The following is a 27655-nucleotide window of genomic DNA, read 5'->3' on the forward strand; positions in this document are numbered from 1 at the left end:
CAAAAAAGCATGCGTTAGAGAGAACTAAACGAGTTAAATTTGAGTTAAATGAGCGTTAAAGTTGAGTTAAATTAAAGTTAAAGTTGAGTTAAATTGAAGTTAAAGAAAAATTAAAGTTAAAAGCATTATTTGAGTTACTGTAAAGGAAGAGGACAAACTCTAACTACAGGCCGAACATAAATACCGGTTGCAGTGCGAATCTTTAAGGTGCGAATGATTTTGTCCTTTCCGGGATATACTTCCACAACCACACCCAATGGCCAACAAAGAGGATGCGCATTGTCATCTTTTATAACAACAACAGAGCCCACATCTATCGGTTTGGTCACCGTATTCCACTTTTCACGGCGTTGTAGAGAAGTTAAATACTCCTGACTCCAGCGACGCCAAAAGCTTTGCACTAATTTATTGACTAACTGATAACGCGTTAACCGATTGTCAGAAATATCAGAGACATTCTCTACTGGTAAGAATTTCAGTGGAGTTATATTGAGAAAGTGATTGGGAGTGAGAGCGGATATATCAGATGGGTCAGAGCTAAGAACACACAATGGTCTACTATTCAATAAGCCTTCTATTTGTACAAGTACAGTGTTGAACTCTTCGTATGTTAACACTTGAAGACCAATAACTTTATAAAGATGCGTTTTTACATAACGAACATTTATCTCTGTGATGCCGTTAAAGTGCGGACCATATGGTGGACTATGAAGAAACTTAATGCGTTGTTCAGCCAAATGTGAACTTAAATAATTTTTGTGAGAGTCAGATTCTAAAAGAGCGTAAATTTCGTCAAGCTTGCGTTTAGCGCCAATGAAGTTAGTACCTCCGTCGCTATATATCATGGAAACGGGGCCTCTTCTACAAATGAATCGACGAAAAGCGGCGAGAAATAGATCAGAGCTTAAGTCTGAAACTAACTCTATGTGTAGAGCCTTAGTTGTAAGACAGCAAAATAAACAAATATAAGCCTTCTGGCTTTTAACACCTCTGCGGCGAATGTGAGTAATAAAGAAGGGACCTGCATAATCGACCGATGTATAAACAAAGGCTTTAGCTTCTGAAACGCGAAATGATGGCAAGTCGCCCATAAGAGGGTTTGTAGATTTAGGGTTTAAACGAAAACAGATATTGCATTGATGCACTCTTTGACGTACTAAGTTACGTGCGGAAAGTATCCAAAATTTCTGTCTAAGCAGACTGAGTAGAAGTGAAGGACCAGTATGTAAATTACATACATGAAAGTAATCAACTAAAAGTTGAGTGAAGCGATGTTTAGGCGATAGAATGATTGGATGCCTTTGTCCATAGTTGAGTTGAGAGTGAGTGAGTCGACCTCCGACACGAAGTATATTATCAGAGTCAATGAAAGGGTTAAGTTTGAGAAGCGATTTGTTAAAGGGTTTATTATTTTTAATTGCGTGCATATCTTGAGTAAAAAATAGTGCCTGTATATGGCGTACTAAATAGAGTTCAGCGAGTTCTAAATCAGAGGATGTAACCACTCCGTTTGAACGTAGTATTTTAGCGAAGCGTAACACGTACACAGTAGCGCGTAATAATTTTGGGTACGTGGAAATGCGATCAATTAATCGATCGAAAAAGTGAGAGTTCGATTGAGAGTTTGTCTCTGAAACAAGAGCGATAGTTTTCTCTTCCAGTCGAACACTGTTAGATGAAACTTGAAATGGCTCGATAGGCCATTGCGAGATTGGCTGAGCTGTCCATTGAGGAGAGTGAAACCAATTTAATTGATTTAATAATGTTTTAGGAGTTACAGGTCGCGATATTACATCTGCAGGATTTTCATTTCCATTAACATGATGCCAAATTTTGGCGTTGAGTTTCGAATTAATTTCAGTAATTCTATTCGCAACAAATGTGTTAAATTTGTACGCGGGAGAATGTATCCACGTGAGAGTGACAGTCGAGTCTGAAAATGCGTAAATTGAGTTAACAGGATAACGATTCTCTATACTATCGCGAACCGATAATAAAAGATTTGTTAAGAGCAGCGCTGCGCACAGTTCAAGCCGCGCAAGAGATATTTTCTTTAAAGGCGCGACGCGCGATTTGGATGCGATAAGAAAGACTTCACCGGGTGAATCTGCATCAGAGCTCACGCGCACATAAACTACAGCTCCGTAGCATACTTCGCTGGCGTCCGCGAAGCCCATGATAGTGACGTGACAACCCGCGGTGATTCCTATGTGACGAGGTATTTTTAATTGCGATAAATAGTTAATCTCACTATCAAACCGATTCCATTTATTTTTTATTGAGTCTGGAACTGGCTGATCCCATTCAAGTTCGCGCTGCCAGCATTCTTGAATTAAAAGTTTGAGAAACGCTGTCACAGGGCCTAGCAAACCCAAAGGGTCGAATAATCTAGCGGTTGCGGAGAGAATCGTGCGTTTTGTGCATTGGTCAGAGTTAGTAGAGTTAATTTTGTAAAGAAAAACGTCATCATTAGGTTGCCACTGCATGCCTATGATTTTTGTCGTAATTTCTGAGTCAGTGTCAAAATCGACGAGCTGTGGATTTTTATGCGAATCGGGAATCTTATTTATAAGCTCAGGGTTGTTCGAGATCCACTTAACCATTTTAAACCCCCCGGCCATGAACATCTTAACCATTTGATGGTAAGATTGTTCAGCTTTTTCTAACCCGTCCATCGATGAGACATAATCGTCCATATACATACAGGATTGAGCTTCAGACGCGGCGATAGGATAATTCGCGCGCTCGTCCTCAGCGAGTTGGCGAACGACACGCATAGCGAGGTAAGGCGAGCTAGAAACGCCAAAAGAAACCCTATTGTATTGATAAGTATCAATCGGTGATTCAGGATCAAATCGAAATAATATGCGTTGAAACGGGTGGTGATTTTGATCAAGCTTTACACAGAAATACATCTTTTCAATATCAGCAGATAAAGCGACTGAGAAAATGCGTAAGTTAATTAAAAGATCAAAAATATTACTTTGTAAGTTTGGGCCAGTGTAAAGAACATCATTTAACGACTTTCCAGAGGTTGTTTTACAACTTGCATCTAAAACGACTCGAGTTTTTGAAGTGAGTTTATCTGGTCGGTATACTGCATGATGAGGTATATAATAATTTGGAGTATTTTCCTCTGAATTCGATGCGTTTTCAACTTTTGACAGAAAACCGCGATCGATACAGTCTTGAATATTTTCATTATAGTTAGTGCGTAAGCCCGGAGTTGAGTCTAACCTTTTCTCTAAGTTATAAAAGCGACGCCTAGCAGTAAAGTAAGAATCGCCGAGTTCTGATGGGTCAAGTTTAAATGGCAAAGAAACGGTATACGTCCCAGAGTCGTCGCGAGAATGAGTTGATTGGAAAATGTTTTCACATATTTCGTCGTCAGGGCTGATGTGTCTCTTAGTAGGTACACTTTCAAGCTCCCAAAAGCGTTGCGTGAGTGATTCTAATGAGTGCGAGTCTACATTGCAAAAGAATGCTTTATTATCATTGCGTGAATGAGCTGAGTAGCACTGAGCGCGTCCCATAGCGAGATATCCGAGCGTGGTTTCGATAGCGATGACAGAGGATTGCGGTGAAGTTATTTTATTACTACCTAAAAGAAGCGGGAATATCTCATTGCCTAACAAACAATCGATTTCAGCAGGGATATCGAAGCTGTCATCAGCCATAGGAAGACCTTGTAAATGTGATAACTGGGTTATGTCAACCTTTACATTAGGTAAATAATCGGTTATTGTATCAATGACGCGTGCGTTAATAGTGTATTTACACCTGGGATCAAAGCGTGAGGCAATTATGAAAGATACATATCCTAGCGACACACTTTCAGACTGACCTATGCCCTTAATAGTGGTAGGTAGCGGATTGACTTTTAAGTTCAGTCGCGCACAACATTTATTTGTGATAAAGTTGCTCATCGAACCTGTGTCTAGAAACACGCGTAATTTTTGACACGTCTTATTATTGTCATAAGTATACACTGACGCGGTGGGTAATAAGACCGTGGTACTAGATTCATCAGCGATCGACGGCGTGACTGCAGAGAGAGATACATTGTTGGTTGGCATCGATTGCAACGGCGGCGTGACCGGACCGGGCGCGGACATGGACGCGTCGGTCGGCGAAAGCGTCGCGCTGCAAGTCAGCTGTTGTGACGTCATAGGTCTATTCACGTTAAAGTTGTCTATATGAATAAGAGTGTGATGTTTACGTTGGCAAACTGAGCAACGATTTTGAGATCTGCAATCTTTAATGTTATGAAAGCCTAAACAATTGAGGCAAAAGTTACATTTAGTAACTAAAGAGTGGCGAGTTGGCGCATTTTTCGAGAGAAAATAACTGCATTTGAACAGGGCATGTTCAGGTTCCGTCTTACAAAGTTGACAATTCTTGCGTACAGCGGATGGAGTGTATGAGCCTTGCGAATTCGGTTGAGATTGGAAGTAATGTTGATTGGGTTTTACTCCAGAAGCTGTATTAGAAACAAACGACTGTGTCGGTTTCGAGTTTTTAGACTGCGATGCGAAATTCGTTTTATTATTAACGTACAGCTTATTCTGCGTAAAAGATGAGCGTAAAGAATGGATCTTATTCTGTTATTTAAAAGTCTTGAGATCATTAAACGTAGGCATTTTTACGTGCTTAATGGATTGTTCAAATAAATTTAGAGTGTCTTTGTCTAATTTACTGAGAGCAATATGAGTCAAAATGAAATCGGAAAGGTCATCAATCTGTAAACGTCGTAAGGCAGCTTCAGCTGAGCAATACTGTTCCAAAAATTCATCTAAAGATTGCGATTTGAAGTTTATTAATTGTTCCAAATACATAGAGGCTTGTACTCTTATGTCTTGGTATTTTTCTAATAGGTTGTTCCAAATTATGTAATAGTTCTCACCAGTCGGTGGAATACCCGAGCAAATTGTAAGTGCTTTTCCGGAAAGTTTTCCTATAAGGTATTGAGCCTTTTCACCTGGAGACAAACCAGTGTTCTCATGAATAAGCGTTTTAAAATTTTGGTAGAAAACGGGCCACTTGGAAGGGGCTCCGTCGAAAGAGACTAGTTCTAAAGGCGGTAATTTTTTTACGAAATCCTGTTTGCGACGCTCTGTGTTGGCCTTTAGTTGTGCGATGGAGCTTTGCACCGAAAGGATGTTACAGTACAAATCGTCAAACGAGTTGAGTGCGGCAAATGTAGGTTTGAGTTCCTCATCATTTTTCATATAACACAAATTAAGTTCGTCAATAGTATCAAGAAAATCCGATCTTGTTTTTTCAATCGAATGCATGCGAGACATGAAAATTTGTTCAATCTGAGGGTCGGAGACCTTTAGGCTGAGGTCGTATAGTTCCTGAACCCTCTGAAAAAGCGCTTCTTTTTTAGCTTCAAGCAAATTAATTTTGCGTTTTACTCCCTCCATTGTATTGTAGGTGAGCAAACACACGCACGAGAGCTAGCGTTAAAAAATGAGTTGAGTTGAGCGTATTTATTTATAATCCAGTAGGAAAATAAAATGCGTAGCGTATGTAAGCGAATTTGAAATTGAATTGAAATAAAATTTTAAAAGATTGAATTTAAAAAATATACGTGTTTACAAACGAGTTGACGTTTGAGTGAATAGCAATTTCTAGAATGTGCCAAATGTCAAACGAATCGAACTTTCCAGAAAGAATGTGTCACGAGCGAATTTTCTAGAATTTTCTAGAGGGTTGTCAAAATGACGGATGCGTGAAAATGTGTAGTTGTGATTTTCTGTAAGTGTAAAGGATAGGAAATGAACCATCCGGCTCGAAGGACCAGAAAGGAGTTGTAGGAGATTGGGATAGGAACGGGATGGGATACCTTCGATTGAGCAGACTCCACAGGACGGTCCAAGCTTGGTTCTTCTTTCACTTTCACAAACACTTGAATTTTTATTGAGATGAGTTTAGCGCGCGATTTGTGTTTATTTGAATTGGTTTATTTTGGATACTTATTTAGTAATAAACGCCCAGATAGGTAGGCGAAGCGGCGCGTTGCGATGCGAGAGCGAGACCGAAGGTGGGAGGGAGAGGATAGGAAAAGGACTGTCAGAATGAGTGATAGAATAGTGTGACATGAGTTTGAATTGCATGAGGTTTTAATGCTGGCGCGTACAATCAGTATTTAAGAACAATTGGTTTTCTAAACAATATTTACTAAGAGAATCTAGATCAGACTGCAGTTTGTGACAGTCACCCACATCCCTAATGGTTCCGAATATTTTGGTGTCGTCTGCATATTGTAGGTGGTTGCAGTTACGCAAGATACTGCTCATGTCATTTATGTATATAGAAAACAGCACGGGACCAAGGTGCGATCCCTGGGGCACACCCGATGGGATTGGTAGAAAGCTTGAGCAGTACCCTTTAATACAGACAGCTTGACTTCGATTTCTGATGTAAGAATCGAGCCATCTCAGCAAGTTACCATGCACACCGAAACTCCAAAGCTTCTTGATTAATAGATTGTGACTAATTTTATCAAAAGCCTTGGAGAAATCGGTATACACAGCATCAACTTGAGTGTCCTTATCCATCGCATCTAGAATAAAATCTGTAAAGGTAACCATGTTAGAATCTACACTGCGTGATTTAATAAAACCATGTTGTTTATCAGAAATATGATTACGTATGGCATAGGAGAGTTGGGCTGTAACAATTTTCTCTAATATCTTGCCCAGTACGCACAACTTAGAAATTGGACGGTACTGTGTAATTAACTCTTTTTGTTTATTTTTAGGTATCGGCGTGATCAGAGCCCGTTTCCAAATACTAGGAAATACGCCTGAATTTAGAGAAGTTTGAAAGATTATAGTAATTGGTTTTAAAAGTTCATCAGCACAATTATGTATTAAAATAGGGTGAATGTCGTCAGAACCAGCTCCCTTGTGAATGTTGATACATTTAAGTTGCTTAAGTATGATGTTTTCATCTAAATTTATATGTCCGATGTCAACTTGAAAGTTATGTTCTGTCTGAGTATCAGAAAACACATCTGTATGAACATTTGACGACTGTACAAAGACCGATTGGAAAAATTCATTAAATGCGAGACAAATATTATTCCCATCTGACAATACATTATTATTGTAAAACATTTTTTGTGGTAATTGTTCTGATTGATTTTTAGACTTAACATATGACCAAAAGTACTTTGGGTATTCTCTAATTTTATCTTCTGAGAAGGCCAGATACCTGTTATAAGTTTCAGTTTCTAGTTTACGCAAACGCGATCTAAGTAACGAGAAAATTCTGTAATCAGACTGGTTACCGTATACCTTCCATTTTTTGTGGTATTTTCGTTTCTCATTGCTTAATTTAATTAAAGGGCGTGAATACCAAGGCGGAAATTTACTGTTATCAATTTGAGAACGTGCTGGAACGTACCTTTCTATGAGCTCATTTATAATTGTGTAAAAAGCTCTTAGCATTGAGTCGACATCTTTACACCCTGAAAATGTAAGGTCCCAATCCACTGAAACAAGGCCTTTTTTTATAGAGTCGAAATCAGCGTTGAAATACCTCTTTTTCTTATTGTTGTTAGGTTTTAGAGGTGCAGGTAAACATATAGGTAGGTCTATAGTTAACGACTTATGATGCGGGTCTTCCGGAACTAAGGGAAAAGTACACGATTCAACCTTGCACAGTTCAGTACATAAAACTAAGTCTAGTATGCGTTTATTTGAATTAAATTGACTGTTGTACTGGTTTAACATTGATAAGTTGATGAATTCTGTCGTTAAGGAGCTTAACACTTCATTATTGCAATGTATGGTCATGTAACCGAGTTCAGTATCATATTGCCAATTCGCATTAGACACATTAAAATCACCTAATATTAGAAAGACGTCCTTAGGATGTGAGTGAATTATGTCTACAGTTTTGTCATAAAAAGAACTCAATAAGGACTCGTGTCTAGGTCCGTGTGGTATATAGGTACATGCTAAGTGAAGGAAAGTGGGTTCATTCGTGGAGTGATAAGTGTTAGCGAAGTTATTTGTGCGTCCGCGCATCGGAATGCATAACCACAGCTCGTCGGCGGGCGGCGGCGCGCACCAGTCCGGCCGCGCGACTGGGCACAGCTCGCGGCGCACGGCCACGGCCACCCCACCACCGCGACTACAACCATAAGTTGCCGCTTCTCGATCACACCTAAATACCTCATACCGACTATCAAAGAATTCAGAATTGTAAAAGGAATCATTTAGCCAAGTTTCAGTAATGCAAATTATGTCAAAGTCCCCATTTAGTACACTACTCAAAAACTCATGAGATTTGGTTCGCAGGCCCCTCACGTTTTGATAATAAATGGTTAAAATATCTTTCATCACTATTTAATTAATAAAATAATTTAGGGTAAGAAAATGAATAATATTCGTGTATGTAAGGTAAGTAATTAAATAATATAATATGTTTGTGCCACACAATCTTTAATTGTTTAAGAAACTGAATACATATTTTAAATGAAACTCTCGCTAGGTCAATATAATAATATGTTAGTTTCATGTCAACATTTTCGTAAAATATACATAAAAGATTAAACACTGTTTTAATTGATTCCTCGTTAATACAAAGTCGCCTCGCACCAAAACATGTCAACATTTTACAATTGTATTTAGCAGATAATATTAAGTTAAACATCAATGACCTGGTCCAATTTAGCATGAACCGAGAATTCAATGGATTACAAGCATGCAACGTACAAAATGACATTAATTCTATCGAACAAGCCAAAAAGATAGTCACAACTTCAGTAAATAAGAAACAGTTACACATAAACACTAATAGTCACTTTATTTTATCTAAGTCACTTTTACGGCCAATCACAAAAGACTTTGATGTTTCATTCTTGCGAAGAAATATTTTACAGTCATTTAACCAAATGTATTTGTAGCCTAATTCTTTACCTAACTTGCGTGCTTGTCCATATAGAACCTTGTTGTGTGGAGTTAGATGATCGTTGACAAATATTGGTCGAGCCGCGCCGTCAATATCGAGATCAGCCGTTGTTAATCCGCGGCGAGCGCGTACCGCAGCCAAGAACTCACTCTTTCTTCTTCTTTGGGTAAATCTGATCACAATATTAGGTATAGAAGAACCGATTGACTGAGTCGAAGATGAGTGCAGGTCCTTACGTTGTCCTTTCGGGGGAAAACGCCTTACGCGGTGAATAAAATCAACATCATTATCCGACAAGTCAAAACCAATTTTTATTGCAATTTTATGTAGCACATTGTGAAGGTTTTCTGTATTAGATTGCGGTACTCCAGAAATCTCCAGGTTGTTGATGCGGCCTTGTTGGTCTTTATAGTTCTGTTGATCTGACAGCTCGAGAACTTGCCTTTTGACGTCGCTCAATTCGCACTCCAATGACCTGGTTTTTTCACACAATTTATCTTGCTCGATCTTGACGTCTGATATATTTGTTTGCATTGCTTTTTGTTCTTTCTGAATACTCTGGTGACCCAGCCTCAAATCGGAGACGTCCGCCTGAAGATTACATACGTCCTGATGAAGTTTCGAAATGCTCTCACTTTGTTTTTCTATTAAAGCCTCAAATGATGTCATGAGGCCCTTTTTGAATTCACTAAGGGTCTCTTTTAATTCTTGACGATATTCAGCCATAGTACCAGCGAGTTCTTGACGAAAATATTCCACGCAGGCATTAGAATCACAATGCGGAGACTTCCTCTTTCTTGTTGCTATAGTCTATCCAATATAGCTTGATTAGAATGACAGCTGCCATCAAAAGTAACGACATAACTTTGTAGTAGCGATCAATGAGAGCTAAATATTGGCGGACAAGAAATAATTCACGTCTGACCTACAAACAATATTTTCGACGACAGTGCTTCCAATAAAAATGATAATTTCGTGTAAATGCAGCGTTAAATTACACCAATAAGTAGTAATTCGAAATTATAAAAATCAAGCTAGAGTATTAACGACGTCTCTACAAGGTTATCTCGAGTTACAAAAATGTTAGTGTTGGGACATATCGACAAATGTCATATTAAATAAAAACTATTTTTTTAACATATTTAACAAATTTTTTTCTAACTAATTTTTTTACATATTTAAGTCAAGTTATACGTTTTTCTAAAGGTTCACTATTAAAAACCAAAAAACATTTCATTCTTAAATAATCAAACATCGGAAATCAATCACCGGTAATTTTTTGGGTATTCATAGCACCGTTGCTCTAGAAGAGATGCCCACCGCCCTCTAGCGAGAGGAAAAAACCACTGAAGAACACTGATGATAATGACTACGACTTAGGTTGTACACCCTTGACATGAATTTTAAATTTTACTGTCTTTAAATTTAAATCATAATTGTCATTTTTATGAATAAAGATATGAAGAAAAATTGGGTGCACTTTTTTATATCATTTTTTCGAAAACTTATCGATACATCTATGTGAACCGTACGAAACATACCCATCACTAGTCACATTCGTTTGACAGCCGTCATTCTAATCAAGCTATATTGGATAGACTATAGTTCATCTTCCCGAAGTTGAGATAAGTTAGGATGCGAGCCAGTGGCCCTTTTTTGGGGTGAATGCTGCATACTTATTATGGTTATTATCACAAATAATCGCAAACACCGTAATCAAATGACAGCAATTATACCCGGCATACGCGCGAATTTGTAACTTTATCCAGGTCTAAAACTTAATTATTTTGAATTTTGATTGAATTGATACCGCGAGGAAGTCAATAGAGAATATTACGCATATCGCCATGTAGAGGACGCTACTAAGATAAACTATAAATAAGCCGCCATTATGCATCATTTGTCAGTTAGTAATAATCTGTGAAAACGTATCTTTAGGCAGCATGCATCATTATTGAAAAACATAAAGCAGTAACGTTGGAATGCAAAGATTACTTCCTTCCCTCACTTCACTCCAGCGTTACTCCTATACAACAAATAAGTGCCCTAGATATGACATTGACAGGATTCGGTCATTAGTTCCGATTTGCCACCTGACGTTTCAGTGTCGTTTGACAACATACTATTGACTGATTGCCGAATTCCGCCTATGATGAATTATACGCGCTCTTCTCCAGGTCAAGTAGCCAACGTGATACGCGAATGGCGTTCCACCGGCTGGTCGGAACACGGGACACGCACGCGCCACGTGCGGCTCCCGTGCGCTTACACCGCCGGCGTCACGCTCGCCGCGCTCACCGGCTCCGAGGCGCACCGCCGCCTCGTGCACGCGGCCCAGCTGCCCATACTGGGGCCCGCGCCCGAGCGATAGGGCTCCGCCACCATTGTCCAATGATGGAGCACAAGAGGAATTCACAATCGTCGGGTCAGTGAAGTAACACATACTCCATCATAATTCTTATTAACTGTTTTATCATCTATGAATGTCTCCGTAAAATGTGCACGTAAATTTACGTATACGTACGTATTACTCCGTTACGAACGAATCGGAAACAAAAGAGCGATTCACATGTAAAAAACTATCAAATTGGTAAATAAGGTCAATTTTCCATTAGCAAATGCTCCACAACTATCTTTCGAAACACGATGCGCGTTAAAATAATTCTATCACGCTCGCCCGGCCGTGCAGAGCTCGTACAGTCATGTAAGAATGTCTGGGAGACATTGAACTCTATTGCAAGGGCCAAAGGGTTGATTCCTGGTCAGCTGCAATGTAAGAATGTCCGAGAGACATTGAACTCTATTGCGAGGGCCAAAGGGTTGATTCCTGCGCACGCGCCACGTGCGGCTCCCGTGCGCGTACACCGCCGGCGTCACGCTCGCCGCGCTCACCGGCTCCGAGGCGCACCGCCGCCTCGTGCACGCGGCGCAGCTGCCCATACTGGGGCCCGCGCCCGAGCGATAGGGCTCCGCCACCATAGTCGAATGATGGAGCACAAGAGGAATTCACAATCGTCGAGTCAGTGAAGTAATACATACTCCATCATAATTCTTATTAACTGTTTTATCATCTATGAATGTCTCCGTAAAATGTGCACGTAAATTTACGTATACGTATACTTTATTACTCCGTTACGAATCAGAAACAAAGAGCATTTCACATGTAAAAAAAACTATGAAATTGGTAAATAAGGTCTATTTTCTATTAGAAAATTCCTCACAACTACCATTCGAAATACGTTACGCGTTAAAACAATTTATCTATTCGGCTTGCCCGGCCGTGCAGAGCTGGCACAACAACAAATTAATGTCTGAGAGATATTGGACTCTATTGCAAAGGTTTACGGATTGCTTCCTGGCCAGTTGCAAATTGCAATGTAAGAATATCTAGGCGACATTGAACACTCTTGGACAAAGGAAGCAAGGAATTCAGTATAATCGAACCGAGAAAAAGTGTCAGGGAAGTATAAACTAGCCTCAAGATCTTACTTTTACTATCTATGAGGTACTACTGGCCACACTCTTGGATAAAGGAGCATCCGAGGAATTCAAAATAGAGCTGCGAGCCAGGGAGTGTACATTTACCTATTCCATTATCATTCTTATTTTAGTACTTTTACTGTTCCAAAAATCGTAAGATGACTCCGTAAAATGTGCACGTAAATTTACGTATACGTACGTATTACTCCGTTACGAACGAATCAGTAATAAAAGAGCGATTCACATGTAAAAATACTATCAAATTGGTAAATAAGGTCAATTTTCCATTATCAAATACTCCACAACTACCTTTTGAGACACGATTAAAACGATTCTATCACGCTCACCCGGCCGCGCATGCGGCTCAGCTGCCCATACTAGGGCCCGCGCCCGAGCGATAGGGCTCCACTCGGCCTTGGAACTTATGGAAACACTCGTGGATAGAGGAGCTTCCGAAGAATTCAAAATAGAGCAGCGAACCAGGGACATTTACCTATTACATCGTCATTCTTCTTATTTTAGCACGTATGACTCCGTAAAATGTGTCCGTAAATTTACGTATACGTACGTACCTACCAACCTCTTTCAAAAATAAAAGCGTGATTCGTCTTAGACTAAAAACTGTATCAAATTGGTAAATTAGGTTTATTATCTAATGCCAAATGCACCATTATCTTTCGAAATAACATGTGAATGTTTAATATTTTTCTAAATACATGCGTATTCCATTACTGCAAAATCGAATTGTCAATAGAACAGATTTTGAAAATTGAGAACTTTCGCTATAAGTATACGAGAAGCAGTATTTGAGAATACAAAAGAGTTAATAAAAACCGATTCGCAAATTAAATAATAGTAAGTGGAGTGATTACTCGAATGTTTTTCCTCTAAAAAGTTATCAAACCAGCCCAAATAATATAACTATTTCGATGCTTCAATACCTTCGTGGTATTCGATTCCTTCATTTCCGATTTTACGATTTATTGTGAAGCAATTATTTAAAAAGACAAAACTATTTATTAACACCAATTATAAGGTATAACATTATTGTAAGCGTTTATATTATTATTAGGAAGACATATCTAATGTAGAAGTACCGATATTATTATGATTCTTATCGTTTTGTGTTTGATGGTCAAAAATATGTAAAATAATTAAATATACGGTGATTTGCAAGATCACTAGAGTGTTTTGTGTTTTAAATTAAGTAAAAGAATTAAAGGATCTTACTTTTATTAGTACATAATATGTATTATCTAAACCACCGTGCTATATAAAAACCGAATTGTTTTTGTTATGTTTGATGATTAGTGGCATTTCAAGTAAGAAACAGTTGGCAGGAAAAGTAAATTTGTGAGTACCTATGAAAGTAAACCAACAACTACTGGCCCTTTACAAGTGTATACTTTAAAGGAGGCTTCAGTTGGTTATCTAAATTAATTTTGTTCTCTCAAAACACAATCATATACCGCCGCAACTCAATATAAATGCTCTTACTCAACAATTTATTATTTAAGGTTATTATTACGTAATATTAAATATCGTAAGATTTTCTCCATACGATTTAGGGATCATGAATAAATTATGTTTCTTTCCTATTTGTTTTTGTAATATGATTTGGTCTCATCTTATCTATTTATTCTTTCCTGACTTCTCATTCTTCTGTCAGCATAATTTATTTATGGTCTCGCAATATTGTTATGTTGTTATTTCCATGTAAAGCTTCATCAATATCGCTCAAATATTTTGTTATTGCGTCTTCATAGTGTAAGTATAGAACTCATAGTGATTCGACGTTTCACATTACTGAAGCGTGTGATTGGCTAAATTTTATTAGCCACATAAAAATAAGGTGTAAATATTCCTGTAAAAGATATAACGTAATTTAATTATATATTAGTAAATTGGTGCTTACTAGTCAAAATTATATTAGCACATACGTCTGTAACCGTTGCAACACTCATGTACGTTTGTTATCATAATTGCACTTACTGTAAACATATTCTGGTATTTCTGGTTAATGAGACGGCCGTCTAATATATAGTTATGTTCATCGTATTCTAGTTAATTAATCGTTAATAAGTTTGCCTGATTGAGGGAAATCAGCACGAATTGCCGTCTCGTTGAATTGAAAGAATGAATGTATCGAAATACATAGGTTTGTACGTTTTTACTTTATACTATTGAGATGTTTTACTTAATTAAATTGTGTAGTGATTTCAGAAACATTCAAAGATTTTTCATTGAATTTGCAGCCTTAAATTAGGTAAAATTAATTGCCACAAATGTGGCAGATTCTAAAAGCGTGGATCTAAAAAACGTTGGCTTTACCTATTAATTTTGTTTACGTTTGTACTGAATACTTTGTTACTCCATAAATAAAGTTTAAGTAGGTAAAACATCTAAATTTTAAGGCATGATCCAAACAGACAGGTTTGACTTTTCTACATTCGGTTTTGTAGATTTTCTCCCTATGTTGGTGCCCTCTCAGTCTACTTATCTAAGCAAAGGCATAAGAGATGGAACCCAAAACATGGAAGTGGCATTGTAGAATGGGTTCACGGGGTTCAAGAAACTATTTGTATGCAAAAAGCGTAACACCACTTTACATAGATCTCGATATGTAAATGTTTCATTGTAACACGGAGATAACGCTACAAGACCGAATTTAGCATAACATAAGATAATGATTCCATGTGTTTTACATATTCATCAAGAGTACTATTTCTGTACGTTTGGCTCTTATTGCTTTATAAGCGCCTTAGATTTGCATTTTGTCTTTCCTGTATGGGCCACGCCGCATATTCACACCGTCATATACTGTACCTTTTATTTCTTAAAGTTGTTAAATGTATGTTTAAGTTGTAAATTGTTCGTTGTAACTGTATCCTCCTCACATTGATATGCAATATTTGGTTCTTCTAATGTGTATCCACACTTGGAAGTAGTGTGATATAGTACCAAATTGTTAACGAATAATGACCTTATAATGCAGTCATGGTGGAACAGTGTTCTGGACATTAATGACGTCACTTTACATAAAAGCAATGTTATGTATAACATTATATTTTTGGAATATACTATGATAGAATATACATTTGAGTTTCACTTGTATTGTAACCAAGGTGAGGGTAGATAGACTTCTATAAAAACATTTACAAAGTCACCATTTTATTTTAAAAAAAATCTTCACTATTAGCTTAAGTTTTCACGGGTCATTAAAGAAATTATCCAATTTTAAAATGGATTGCGTATTGCTTCCAGCAGATTTTCGAAAAGTTTACAAGGGATTCCACTTTTCTCCACCATTTCAGAATTTTGCATTATGCTTTCATAGAGGGCGCCTTCTTCTTCTCGCAACAACTGGTCCAACTGCATCTGCTTATAAAGCAGCTTGACGCGCTCGATGTGAGCAGGCTCGTCGCTACCATAGCAAGCCTCGAAGACTACTCTCTGATGAGGAGTAAAGCGCTGCAGCGCTGTAACTGCCAGCCAGGTACATTTGCCCTCTTGGATGTCTGTGCCTTCCGTCCCTATAATGGTTTCATCTCCAAAACAGTTTTGGATGTCTTCCTGTAAATCATAGCATTTTAAGATGTCGTAAAACAAAGATTTTGACTGTCAAGAATAGTTTTACCTGAATTTGATATAACATGCCCATTTGCGAGCATATATTGTGCACATTTTCCTGCAGATTCACGTCAGTTTTGTTAGATAGTTTCATTGCCAGTAAAAGTGGAAGTTCGAAATAAATAAATGAAACTTTGTAATCACATAACATTTGGTAATAACTAGAATTTATGTTGGCACATTTATTCGTTATATTTATAGGATTGTTTTGATACTGGCTAATCACTCCGTAAAGGAAAGCCTGAAAAAGAAAAGTCCTTTATAATTTTAAGCGGTAAAAGGAAAATTTCATTTTCCGTTACCGTACCTTGTTGAATAGTTGTAAGATGTCTCTATATTTTTTTGTGTTCTGGAACTTTTGTTCTAACATAGCATACATAAAACTTCGGAGCAAATTACCATCTTTTACAGCAACTTCAGAATGTTTTTGTTTTGACGCTGTAGGACCGAGTTTTGCTTCTTCTGATATCTTTTGATGTGCCTCCGTCTGTTACAATTGAAAAAAATATATATTGCCCTCAGCTAAGACTAGCTTAGCTTATAGATAAATAATTTAAGCTTTTGAGAGTTTTCCGGAAACGGGGGTGTAGAAAAATCAGCGCTGGCACCTAGCGCCATCTATATCATACATTAAATAAATAAATAAATAAATCTTTGGACAATTTCACACAGCGCCAGCTAGCCCCAAAGTAAGCAACTTAATGCTTGTGTTATGGGTGCTAGCTTAACGGATATACTACTTATATACTTTTTTTATTATTAAATATATACATATTATACATAGTTACACCCAGACCCGTCACAGAAATTAAAATTCATCATTTCAATTTCTGCCCGGCCGGGAATCGAACCCGGGACCTCTCGGCATAGTAGTCCGTTCTGAACCACTACACCAAACGGCCGACGACATTATGTCAAAATAGCCACAAATATCGAGTTATGTTAGGATATAAAAAGTAAAACTGAGGTAATGTTATAACATTGGATTGTGATACATAATAACTTACCATTTGCGCCGCCCAAGCTAGCACAAAAGCCTGGTTGATGGTCTCAGCGGTAATATTTTCTGGATTTTCAATCATTTCGAAAGAATTTAACATGATCTGAGAGCTGATATTATTTCCACCAGCTACATTGAATTTAGTGGCCTAAAAAGAACTCCATTAAACTTAGCAGTCTCATAGCTATTACTTCAAAACCATTTTTTGCTTACCAATTGTATTTTATTTTCGATTTTTGGTATTAAATGTAAATACTTCCTTTCTTTTCTAACTTCATCAATTATTTGATTTATAGAGTTATCAAAACCCTTGTATCTGTCGTGCAACGGCAAGTAAAAGCTCCCAAATCTAACTGGGACATGATTCCTAAAATAGTGAAAAATATCATGGATAATTATATTTTTGATACATTTAAAAGTAAACTTTACTTACCACAAAGAGCTTTGCTTGAATAACATTGATTTTAAATGCTTCATTTTGTTTATAAACTTTTTAACAGATGTGAATTTATTGATGAAAGGAAGAGTAGTCATGATGGGCTCCTTTTTATACCCACTTATAATATTACCATACAACATACACTCAGCTTTTGGCCATGGCTCTGCTCGCGTGGATTTCCACATTGGAAAATAAGTATTAATTTGACGGTGACATTTTAACTCTTGTGATTGGTGTAGTGGACTGCAAGACTAAAATGCCCTGTGGTTGCGGGTTCGATTTCCGCTTCAGACAAACGTGAGTACCGTAAATACGTAGGCAAGTGTAATCGGGCATTCCGACATTAATTCCGACAGCGGATTTTCCAGCACTCCCAGACTAAGCTAGATTAAACCTGAACCCAACGATACCTATAATAAACAGGTAAGTAAGCGTTTAACTTCCAGAAAAGAAATTACCAATATGTAATAAAACATACAAACATTTTAGTTTTTTTATAGGTACTCTCATGGGTACTATACTGAGGCCTTTATGACCAAACTATCTGTAAGATGATCCATGATGATTTCTCTTTAATTTGAATAATAATACAACCGTTTTGAATTTACGATTAACCATTCAATAGAATGTAATACTTTGTTCGGAACATTTATCATTAATTTCAAAATGAAATCAATTTTTTACTGATATTTTGTAAACTCACGGCTTCGTCTGGCTAATACACCACACAGGTTCAAATTTTAACAGAAACTTTGAAGTTTAAAGTTGTTCAACAGTTTGCTTATAACGTAATAACGCTATTTGTTATTTTATCGCACTTTATGGAATTATTTAAAATTGGCAACACAGTTGTCATACCCTCTTTTGTTTATGGATCAGCTGTCAAATTTTCACAAATTTCACAATGACAAATTGATTCAGCCAGCTGTGTGATTTCTAAAAATTGCGTCTTATTTATATTGTAATTGTCTTCTTGGACTTTGTTTACCCTTATTATTCACAGTATTTTCGTGTAGTTACGAGAAACAGTCGTGAAAATGGCATACGCCTACTTGTTCAAATACATCATCATCGGCGACACAGGTATTGATTTTGTGCCTGATATTTTATCTGAGCTGTTATTTATTGCCTGGCAGGTCTTTTTTGTGTTTTGTTTTGACTAACCATGTGGGTTAGGCTTATAATAGCGAGGATCTACATAATACGGGCTTGGAGCATCGAAAAATGGGAGATGTTCAAAGTTTTCTATGTGTTGTATGTTGCTAAGCTTTGTTTTCCGCCTACGCTTTCCAGTACCTGCGTAAAAGGGAAATGGAACAGTCACATAAGATTATGTACTATCTGTGCTCATTGAATCGTAAACAAGTCTCGTCTATAAAAACAATAGATAACTTTTGGATCCATTGTTTGGTCAAGGTCTCCTTTGTTGCTTTGTTTATTGCAATTTCTTTTTCATCTAAGCACTACAGTTACCTAATTTTTTACAAAAAAAGGTCTAGTAGGTATTCTCTCTACTCCCAAGTTGCATTAGTTATTACCTGACAAAAAGTACATTTTGATAAAAATTTAAACTTCTCCATCAGGTGTGGGCAAATCATGCCTCCTACTGCAGTTCACGGACAAACGGTTCCAGCCGGTGCATGATCTCACAATCGGAGTGGAGTTTGGTGCTCGGATGATCACCATTGACGGCAAGCAGATCAAACTTCAGATATGGGACACTGCTGGACAGGAGGCTTTCAGGTACCTTATGCTCGACATCAATGCAAACAATGTCTTGTGAACTTGTAATAGGAGCTATTTTGCAACGGTAATAAAGTGTCTGAGGTGCTGTCCACTACAATAATAAAGAAATAATGGATTACAATAAACCATGTTTGATAAGTAGCAGGAAGACGCTGTAAGCTGTATGCAGGCCACTACCAACCGGTCATTATGCAAATCATTAGAGGAGGCCTATGTTCAGCAGTGGATGTCCTATGGCTGAAATTATGATGATGTTTGATAGGTGTTTGGTTTCATAGCATATAGAAGCATCAAGCTGTTTTTTGTGTTTGGTTTCATAGCATATAGAAGCATCAAGCTGTTTTTTTGCCCTATGAAACTTCAATATCTATTATTCATCAAACCACAAATGGTCTATTGATGATGATAATGTTAGATAAGATTTTAATAAAGCTCATTTAGCATTAATGGTTACCTTTATCACATCCTATAACATGTTGTGTTGTAACATTAACATGTTCAATTCAAATATTACTGCCCTAATATAATCATTGTTGTTGCATTAACCCAATTATAATTGACTTTAAACAATAAAGTATGAATAAGAACAATACATATAAACTACTAACAAGTAGTTACAACAACCTAATTTAGATTATCTATTCTTTTGTTTATTACCAGGTACTGGTGGAAGCCAGTGATTTTGGTTTGCTTATAGGTTTAAACATCAATATCATCAAAAGCTATTATGTTAGTGTGATGATTCATAGTTCATTACTTTTTTAATAAAAAGAGTTCTTACAGAAAACTGTTATCCATACAAGCTTTTTATATTATTAGGATCATGAATATTTTTTCTAATGTCATGTTCACTGGAAATCTAAATAGGACTGGCTAGTGATTCCTAAAGTGATGCACAGATGACTCACAAGGGTGTTATGTTATGATTGTGTTGTAGTATGGTCAAATGGTCATAAAGCACCAATGACCTTGTAATAAGATATTATGTTTACTCTGCTTACAATACATTGTTAAATGCCCTTTATGCAAACTGGTTTAGGAAGGACTCTTATTAAGGTATTACACAATATCAAGTCATTTTTTTTTTTTTTGTAAATTGTTCAATATTGTAGAGACATGTTGTGTTAAAAAAAAGAAATAGTAGAATAAGTAGTCCAAATACGAAACAATCATTTTTAAAAGTTCACCTATTGGTATCCTCTTTTAGACATAATAATCTTCTGGTAAGACATAAGCAGGTGCCAGGCAAGCAGTTTTGGCTCTGTTCTAATGTTCAACCTTACTTGGGTCTGCATGCTAGCATTTATGCCTTGCCTCTGGTGAATTAGAGAGGGTTGTGCTCACGTAGTAAATAATAATGACCTGCTGATGATGATGCTATCACAATACCTAAGCAAAATACATTATGAAACCTTTCAGATCAATCACACGGTCGTACTACCGCGGCGCGGCGGGCGCGCTTCTAGTCTACGATATCACCAGGCGGGACACGTTTAACCACCTCACCACCTGGTTGGAAGACGCGCGCCAGCACTCCAACTCCAATATGGTGATCATGCTCATTGGAAACAAAAGGTAAGTTGACCAAGTTCCATTAAAATTCACCTATTTATATTTTTTTATGCATAACAAGGCAGGTGTTTGACCACAATCGCACTTGGTGTTAAGTGGGATGCAGTCTAGGATGGTACATATCTGCCCTGTAAGTGCCTATTCATTCTCGCCTTGAAAAGGCCCGGATTATAGTCTTCGGGAAAGACAGCAGCAGGCACGAAATCCAATCCCTAGATGTTCGCATTAAGAGTCATCGAAAAGCTAAGTGCGAGCTGGTGGAATGTTGACAATATAGGGATGGTACGCTAACCTGAGCCTGGTTCCCCGGTGATGGAAGGGGGCTGGTGGAATTAGCTCGTCTAATTCTTTCGCACATTCTCCTAAGCCTGTAGAAAACCGATAAAGATGCTACTTTACGGCGGTGGTCAAGTTTTTGGAGCGACGCTTCTACAAGGGGGGGGCTTTAGTCTTCTGGCACGCCTTTCCACCGAATCCAAAGCAGCCAAAGTTTTTTGATAGAGCCGTTTAGCTATGAAAGTTCCATATTTATAATTTTGATGCAGCAATAACATATTGGTGTCGGCATTGGATTGTCGATCTAAGATTCGAGGATTGCTGGATCTATTCCATTCATGACGTCTATTGCTGGGCTATTTCTTTGGAGCTTAACCTTTTCATAAAAAAAAATCATAAGAAATTCACTGTGTACTGATAAGTGACATAAACATGACGTGCGTGGGCTTAATAAAAGCATTTTTAATGAGTTTATTTTTCACTGATAAAAGTGTACCTACTGCTTATCCTCATATCCATTATGGTCACATGACTTATTGGCATATTATGCAGATGACACACATTTTTGGTTCATTTCATTGTTAAATCAGAATAGCCATCCATTAGTATTTTAAACTTTCATGTTCAAATCCCGTTTTTATTGAGAATATGGCCATCTACTAGTTGTAATATGTGCTATTTTTGAACAGAACTGTATAAAGTGCTGGCAACAGTACAAGACATCTTCTCAGACCTTATGTAACTGTGTAGTTCTATGACAAATCTGTCATGTATAAATACATGACAAATACTAAAATAAATGTGGGAAACGGAAGAGGTGTGTGAGCGAGAGAGAAGAGGGAATGTAGAAAGACGGCGAATAAATGTGTTGTGCGAGTGATAAACAATTTAATCAAACTACAACAAGATTTTCTTAAGACTATTTCTCTTACCCCTATCCCACATTAGTACCTACTTGTGTACATACTTTTTACATTGCGTCATTTATGCTCGTTTTCACCATCAATCCCTAATTTTTAAGTGACCCCTATGGTAACACATAAACAGGCATTTTGTTTTCATAGAGGTCACTTAAAAATTGGGTATTGATGGTGAAAACGGGCATTAGTCTCATATTAGGCAAAGCTTTGTACCTCCTATAGGTACCAACTCGCAACCATAACTAAAAATAAATACTTAAATACTTTTTTCTACTACAGTGATCTGGAATCACGACGCGAAGTCAAGAAAGAGGAGGGCGAGGCCTTCGCCCGTGAGCATGGCCTGGTCTTCATGGAGACGTCCGCCAAGACCGCCGCCAACGTCGAGGAGGCGTTCATCAACACCGCCAAAGAGATCTACGAGAAGATCCAGGAAGGCGTCTTCGATATCAACAATGAGGTAAGTCGGATTTAATGTCTGTTCGTTTCAGCCAAATGACGTCCACTGCTGGACAAGGCCTCCCCCAAGAATATCCACAACTATCGGTCATGCGCTGCGGTACCTCCCGCGACCTTCACCAGATCGTCGGTCCATCTTGTGGGAGGCTTAAGCACACTACGTCTTTCGGCCCATGGTCGCCATTCTCTTTCGAAAATAGGCTAACATTCGCGTTTTCAGTAGAAGACCGCTATTGGTGCCCTTACACGACATCAAAAGTTGCTACTACAAATGTCACGACAACGAAAACAGTGCGTCGAAAGGTCACTAAACCGATGATGGTACAGTCACCGTCAAAAAGTTCGTGATACCCAAAGTGCTAAAAAGTTGACTACACAACCAGACGTGTTGCGAAGTTTTTGGCTACATTGGGTGTCACGAACTATTTGACGCTAACTGTACGCCACATCGAATGTCGCTACAGGTTAAACCATCGAAGGCTCGTCAAATCCTTTCTTACAAATCTAAAAAAAACTTAACACCTTGTCAATAACGTGGCTATAATAATTGATTTCTATTTGACTTCATGCAGATGAGAATTACATAATATTTTAGAGCAATATTGAGAACTGTATTTCAAAAAGTAATAGTTTAATGTGCCCTTGTTCTTTCAATGTTGCGAATTATGTTTGAAACAATAACATTGTACCTAATTGACTCGCAAATTATATTATTCATAATCCATCACAATGTGCATGACAAGATAAGCTGTGGTGAAGCCATTGAACCTGATCTGTCTGCGTTTGAAGTCTGTTGTATTCTGCGAACTAAAATGGATTTAGTTTGTGAAATACACGTATCTATTTCAAGTACCTCATAATACAATGACGTTAAAAGGTAGGCGTATGAGCAGAGAGCATGAAAGTAAATAATAGAAAATGAAAGCAAACTGTTCCAGTGACTGATCTTTTGTTCTACCAGTAGGCGGTGTTAAATATGCAGATGTATGCTTTAATTTAAATATGTGAGCATTATCTCTGTTGAATATGCGAAATAATATCTGTATTCGGGAATTCCAGTTTTTTGAACCCACTTTAGCATGGATTGGCAAATAATACGTTGTGCTAAAAGACGCATAAAAAGTCAAGAATTTTTAAATTTATAGCAATTGGGGTTTCACTTGCAAAGCTCATCGAAGATGGCGTCCACTTTGAAATTTTGAATTGAAATCATTACTTTTATCGTTTCTATCTAAAGTCCACTGTGGAACAAAGTCCTCCCCGAGGGTTTACACAATGACCGGTCTTTACTGTATGTCAGTTAAGGCCTGAGGTATGGGAGGGGTAACATTGTCATATCCTATACCTATAATGTTGCAATGCCCTTACAGGGCCATGTTTCGGGACTCTGTATTAATATTTAAGATCCAAATGTACCAACATGATGCAATAAACATATATGACTATGACTATATTATGACGTGATAGAGCATACACATCTGGGAGCGTAGTGTGAGTTTACATCAAACCCATTCGATATCGACTGCGTAAAAAAAGTGACATTTAATGTATGACGGACTGCAGCGCCACTAGCTGAAACTTTAAGGACTAAAATCTTCTTATATTTTTTTAACGCAGTCGATATTGAATGCGTTTGACGTAAACTCACCCTACGCCCCCTGAAGCACATTTTGAAGTCTCGCTGACGTTAGTCGTCCCAAAAACACTGGCATACCTCAGGCACTGACTGAGTTAAAAGCGCCAGACTTATACAGGGTGTTAGGTATTTACCTAACACCCTCATATACCCATTTGGGTATATGAGCCGACACTAGGGCATATAAATGGTATGGTGAAGTCAGAAATTTGATATCAATGTGAATTTTTTAAATTTTCTTACAAAATAATTTTTATAAAATCTGATTTGTAAGTCAAAGTCAAAATTTCTTTATTTGTTTAGACTAATAAATAGTTCTTACAAATCGTCATTTTGCTCTTAAGGAGCCTCTACATGTCTCATAATCTTTTTACCCTACCAGCGCTTCGAGACCAACATTTGGCAAGTGCTGAAAAGAAGCGCCGCAACAAACTCAGTGTATGAAAATTAAAATGAAGATATCAATTTTCTGACTTCACCATACCATTTATATGCCCATGTTAACATGGGCTAGTGTCGGCTCACATACCCATTTACCTAACACCCTGTAGATCTTTTAACAATCATCATTCCACCAGGCCAACGGCATCAAGATCGGGCCGCAGCACTCGGCGGCCGGCGGCGCGGCGGCGGGCGGCGCGGGCGCGGGCGGCGCGGCGGCCGGCGGCTGCTGTTAGGCCCTGCAATGCACACACTGAAGGAGCGCCGCCTGATGGGCTGATGTGAGCTGATTTATTACAAGCTTTTATTTAGTCAGCTAGGTAGGTCCAATTTCGAGAAGGAGGTCAATCGTCGAATCCAACTCGGCTGGGCAGCGTTCGGGAAACTAAGCAACATCTTTTCGTCCAAAATACCCCAGTGCCTGAAGACGAAAGTCTACAACCAATGTGTGTTACCTGTGATGACTTATGGCTCGGAAACGTGGCCCCTCACTATAGGCCTTATACAGAAGCTCAAAGTTGCACAGCGTGCTATGGAGAGGGCTATGCTCGGTGTTTCTTTACGAGATTGAATCAGAAATGAGGAGATCTGTAAACGAACTAAAGTCGCTGACATAGCCCGACGGATCAGCAAGCTGAAGTGGCAGTGGGCTGGGCACATAGTACGCAGAACTGACGGCCGATGGGGCAGCAAGGTTCTGGAATGGAGGCCACGTACCGGAAAACGCAGCGTGGGACGTCCACCCACAAGGTGGACCGATGACCTGATAGAGGTAGCGGGAAGGAGCTGGATGCAGGCCGCTACCAACCGTGCGATGTGGAAGTCATTGGGGGAGGCCTATGTTCAGCAGTGGACGTCCTGTGGCTGAAATGATGATGAATGATGATTTAGTCTGGCTGGTTTTAGAGTCACGCTGACCGTCAGAGCTGACAGCCGAAATGTATGAAGCGTCGGCGCCGAGCGATTAGCGTCACTCAGGAACGTTCCCTTCAATTACATACATATTAATCTGGCAGCGCCGACGTTCAGCGAGCGGTCAGCGCGATTTTAAAACCCGGCTTAGTTTCACCTGTTCGATTATTGTCATCAAATCTTGCAAATTAATTATAGATCGTGTCATTCACGAAGACGCGCCCCACCAATTTTTTGGTCGAAGGAAGCGCGGGGTGCGGGGAGTTTAATCCGAGCAACCCGAGCGTCATTATTGTAGTGTGCGTATACACTCGTGTACCAAAAACACTCAAACGTTAGCGGAAGAATGATGGGGCGCGTCTTCGTATGACACGATCTATACTTTTGGAACCGTGCAAGTCGCAGCAGCGATTCGGTTAAGTTAGTCAAGTAATTTGACACCTAGGACGTTCATAAACCTCAATTCAATATCGTGATTACTTAATTTAACCATAACTATAATCGGAGATTAACAGACTTGATGTTTATTATAGCTGACATACATAAATAATTTTAACGTTATATTTTCAGGAGGGGTGCAGCTGTGTGCAACGAACATTGGTACGAAAAATGAAACTTAATGTACGCCGGATTATTACATTTATTTTATATGCTGCATATAGTACGCGTCTTACAACTCACTACTTTATCCTAATGCCACTCGGGCATGTACTAAATAGATAATTATCGTATTCTATTACGGAGTGAAAGTTTTGTAATAAGAACTACTTCTAGAAATTGACTTCATGAATTTCATAACTAAGCGTCATTACGGAGGTGCTAAAGTGAGTATTGTATCAATAGGAGTAGATTATGCTCGAGTCAACAATTTTCTAACGATATGTCAAAGGCAACGCCTACTTTAGTAAATACGCAGTCACATGACTTTTTTATGAGATGGCTTATCAACTAAGATGTATCATGTTTATAAATCCGCATGTTTTTTTTAAATAGGAAGGAATTTCCTTCATCTACTAATCTAGGATGGCGTAAGTTGTATTTCAATAGTAACTGTCTCTGAACATTTTATAAAATACCTACATAGTTTCGATTTTCGATCGATAGTTATAAATTAATGTGATTTGGACCATGTTACCGACAATGAAAGATATCTTAATTCAGAATCGTAAATAGTGTTGTTTATAAACAGTAGAAATAACGAAATCAATAGATTTTTCTCAGTCGTAAATAATAAATTACATTAGATTACTATGGCACGACTATGGCGACTACATAGCGTAGTCGAACTTGTAAATCATCGCAAAATGCTTTACGCAGTTTGTGTGTAATGTATGTTGGTGTATATTTTGTTTTGCATATTTATTAAAGGTTTCACAATATTTTTAATCTGGCATTTATATAAAAGTACATGAATGTTGTGTATTCATATAATGTAGTCCAATGTTTGTGTTATATTGGTTAACGCAAGAGATGTGGTAAATTGGCGTAATCCTGCTGCGGTTTGAATTTCGATGTGAATAGTTAAATGTTTGACTTATTAAATAGTTTATTTTAATTCATATGGCTAGTCTGTTTTTGAGCAGGTTCATCTATTAGCTACAATTATATTTTGCGTTATAAAAGATGCTTTTTCTTTTATTTTATAAAGTCTATGCCCACAATATTCTTGTGTTGTAAAGCAGGTGTGTACCTGACAAGCTGCAATGAGATTTCAATGGTAATTTTATGTGATTGTTTTTAAAAATTGTAATATTGATTTAAAATATTCATATTTATCATATTACATCATATTCAGTAAGTTTTATACAACAGTTGGATTAAATAGTTTATAATCAGTGAAAAAATCTCCAGGCGTAATTTTAATGCTTCTTGGTGGTGGCCTATTTTATAATAATCTTGCACAAGAACAAATTAAATGACACATTGAACATCTCATTATAAACTCAAAGAATGGAAAGGACTGCTTGCAAGATAATGAAAGACGTGATTACAAAATAGGTTATTTTTAAGTTTAGCACATTGTAATGATATGATAAATATTTTATAAGGTTACAATATGCAAACACATTTGTAAGTTGTAATTCATGAAAGTAAATGTTGAAAAACCAATAACATTTTTATTTCATAATCCTTATCTAGATTAGTAAAACCTAAAATTGTGAGAGGAAAAACATATTCAATAATAAAATCTTTTGTGTATGAAGTAAATTAGCAAATAA

At 37.8% G+C, this 27655-nt stretch overlaps 3 protein-coding genes across 3 annotated transcripts in view; 2 read left to right on the forward strand and 1 right to left on the reverse strand.

Annotated features, from left to right (window-relative positions):
* The window catches only part of LOC135080157 (uncharacterized), a 28122-nt gene extending 12622 nt beyond the window's left edge, over positions 1-15500 (forward strand). The window contains exon 9 of the mRNA XM_063974841.1: positions 11103-15500. Within this exon, the coding sequence (XP_063830911.1) occupies positions 11103-11296 (194 nt within the window). The 3' untranslated portion in view covers positions 11297-15500. The remainder of the gene's footprint in view (positions 1-11102) is intronic.
* Positions 15501-15559: 59 nt separating this feature from the next.
* LOC135079958 (farnesyl pyrophosphate synthase-like) lies at positions 15560-17598 on the reverse strand. The gene is made up of 6 exons (XM_063974602.1): positions 17469-17598; positions 17249-17402; positions 17043-17183; positions 16343-16522; positions 16043-16276; positions 15560-15978 (listed from the first exon to the last, which is right to left on the reverse strand). Exons 1-6 carry the CDS (start codon positions 17567-17569, stop codon positions 15643-15645), a joined length of 1146 nt encoding a protein of 381 aa, XP_063830672.1. The 5' UTR covers positions 17570-17598; the 3' UTR covers positions 15560-15642.
* Positions 17599-18354: 756 nt separating this feature from the next.
* On the forward strand, positions 18355-27548 carry LOC135079965 (ras-related protein Rab-2A). Its single transcript, XM_063974612.1, has 6 exons — positions 18355-18557; positions 19058-19217; positions 20640-20795; positions 22268-22448; positions 24662-24805; positions 26007-27548. Exons 1-5 carry the CDS (start codon positions 18512-18514, stop codon positions 24758-24760), a joined length of 642 nt encoding a protein of 213 aa, XP_063830682.1. The 5' UTR covers positions 18355-18511; the 3' UTR covers positions 24761-24805; positions 26007-27548.
* The last annotated feature ends 107 nt before the right edge of the window (positions 27549-27655 follow it).

Source organism: Ostrinia nubilalis, chromosome 17, assembly GCF_963855985.1.
Source record: "Ostrinia nubilalis chromosome 17, ilOstNubi1.1, whole genome shotgun sequence".
Taxonomy (NCBI): Eukaryota; Metazoa; Arthropoda; class Insecta; order Lepidoptera; family Crambidae; genus Ostrinia; species Ostrinia nubilalis.

Bases quoted from the DNA above. Each gene is read 5' to 3' on its own strand.
- LOC135079965 (XM_063974612.1), top strand. From the start codon at position 18,512: ATGGCATACGCCTACTTGTTCAAATACATCATCATCGGCGACACAG. The intron at 19,218-20,639 runs GTACCTTATGCT...GAAACCTTTCAG, and splicing joins GCTGGACAGGAGGCTTTCAG to ATCAATCACACGGTCGTACT. The intron at 20,796-22,267 runs GTAAGTTGACCA...TTTCTACTACAG, and splicing joins ATGCTCATTGGAAACAAAAG to TGATCTGGAATCACGACGCG.
- LOC135079958 (XM_063974602.1), bottom strand. From the start codon at position 17,569: ATGACTACTCTTCCTTTCATCAATAAATTCACATCTGTTAAAAAGTTT. The intron at 16,523-17,042 runs GTAAGTTATTAT...CAATTGTAACAG, and splicing joins TAGCTTGGGCGGCGCAAATG to ACGGAGGCACATCAAAAGAT. The intron at 16,277-16,342 runs GTACGGTAACGG...TTTCTTTTTCAG, and splicing joins TCTTACAACTATTCAACAAG to GCTTTCCTTTACGGAGTGAT.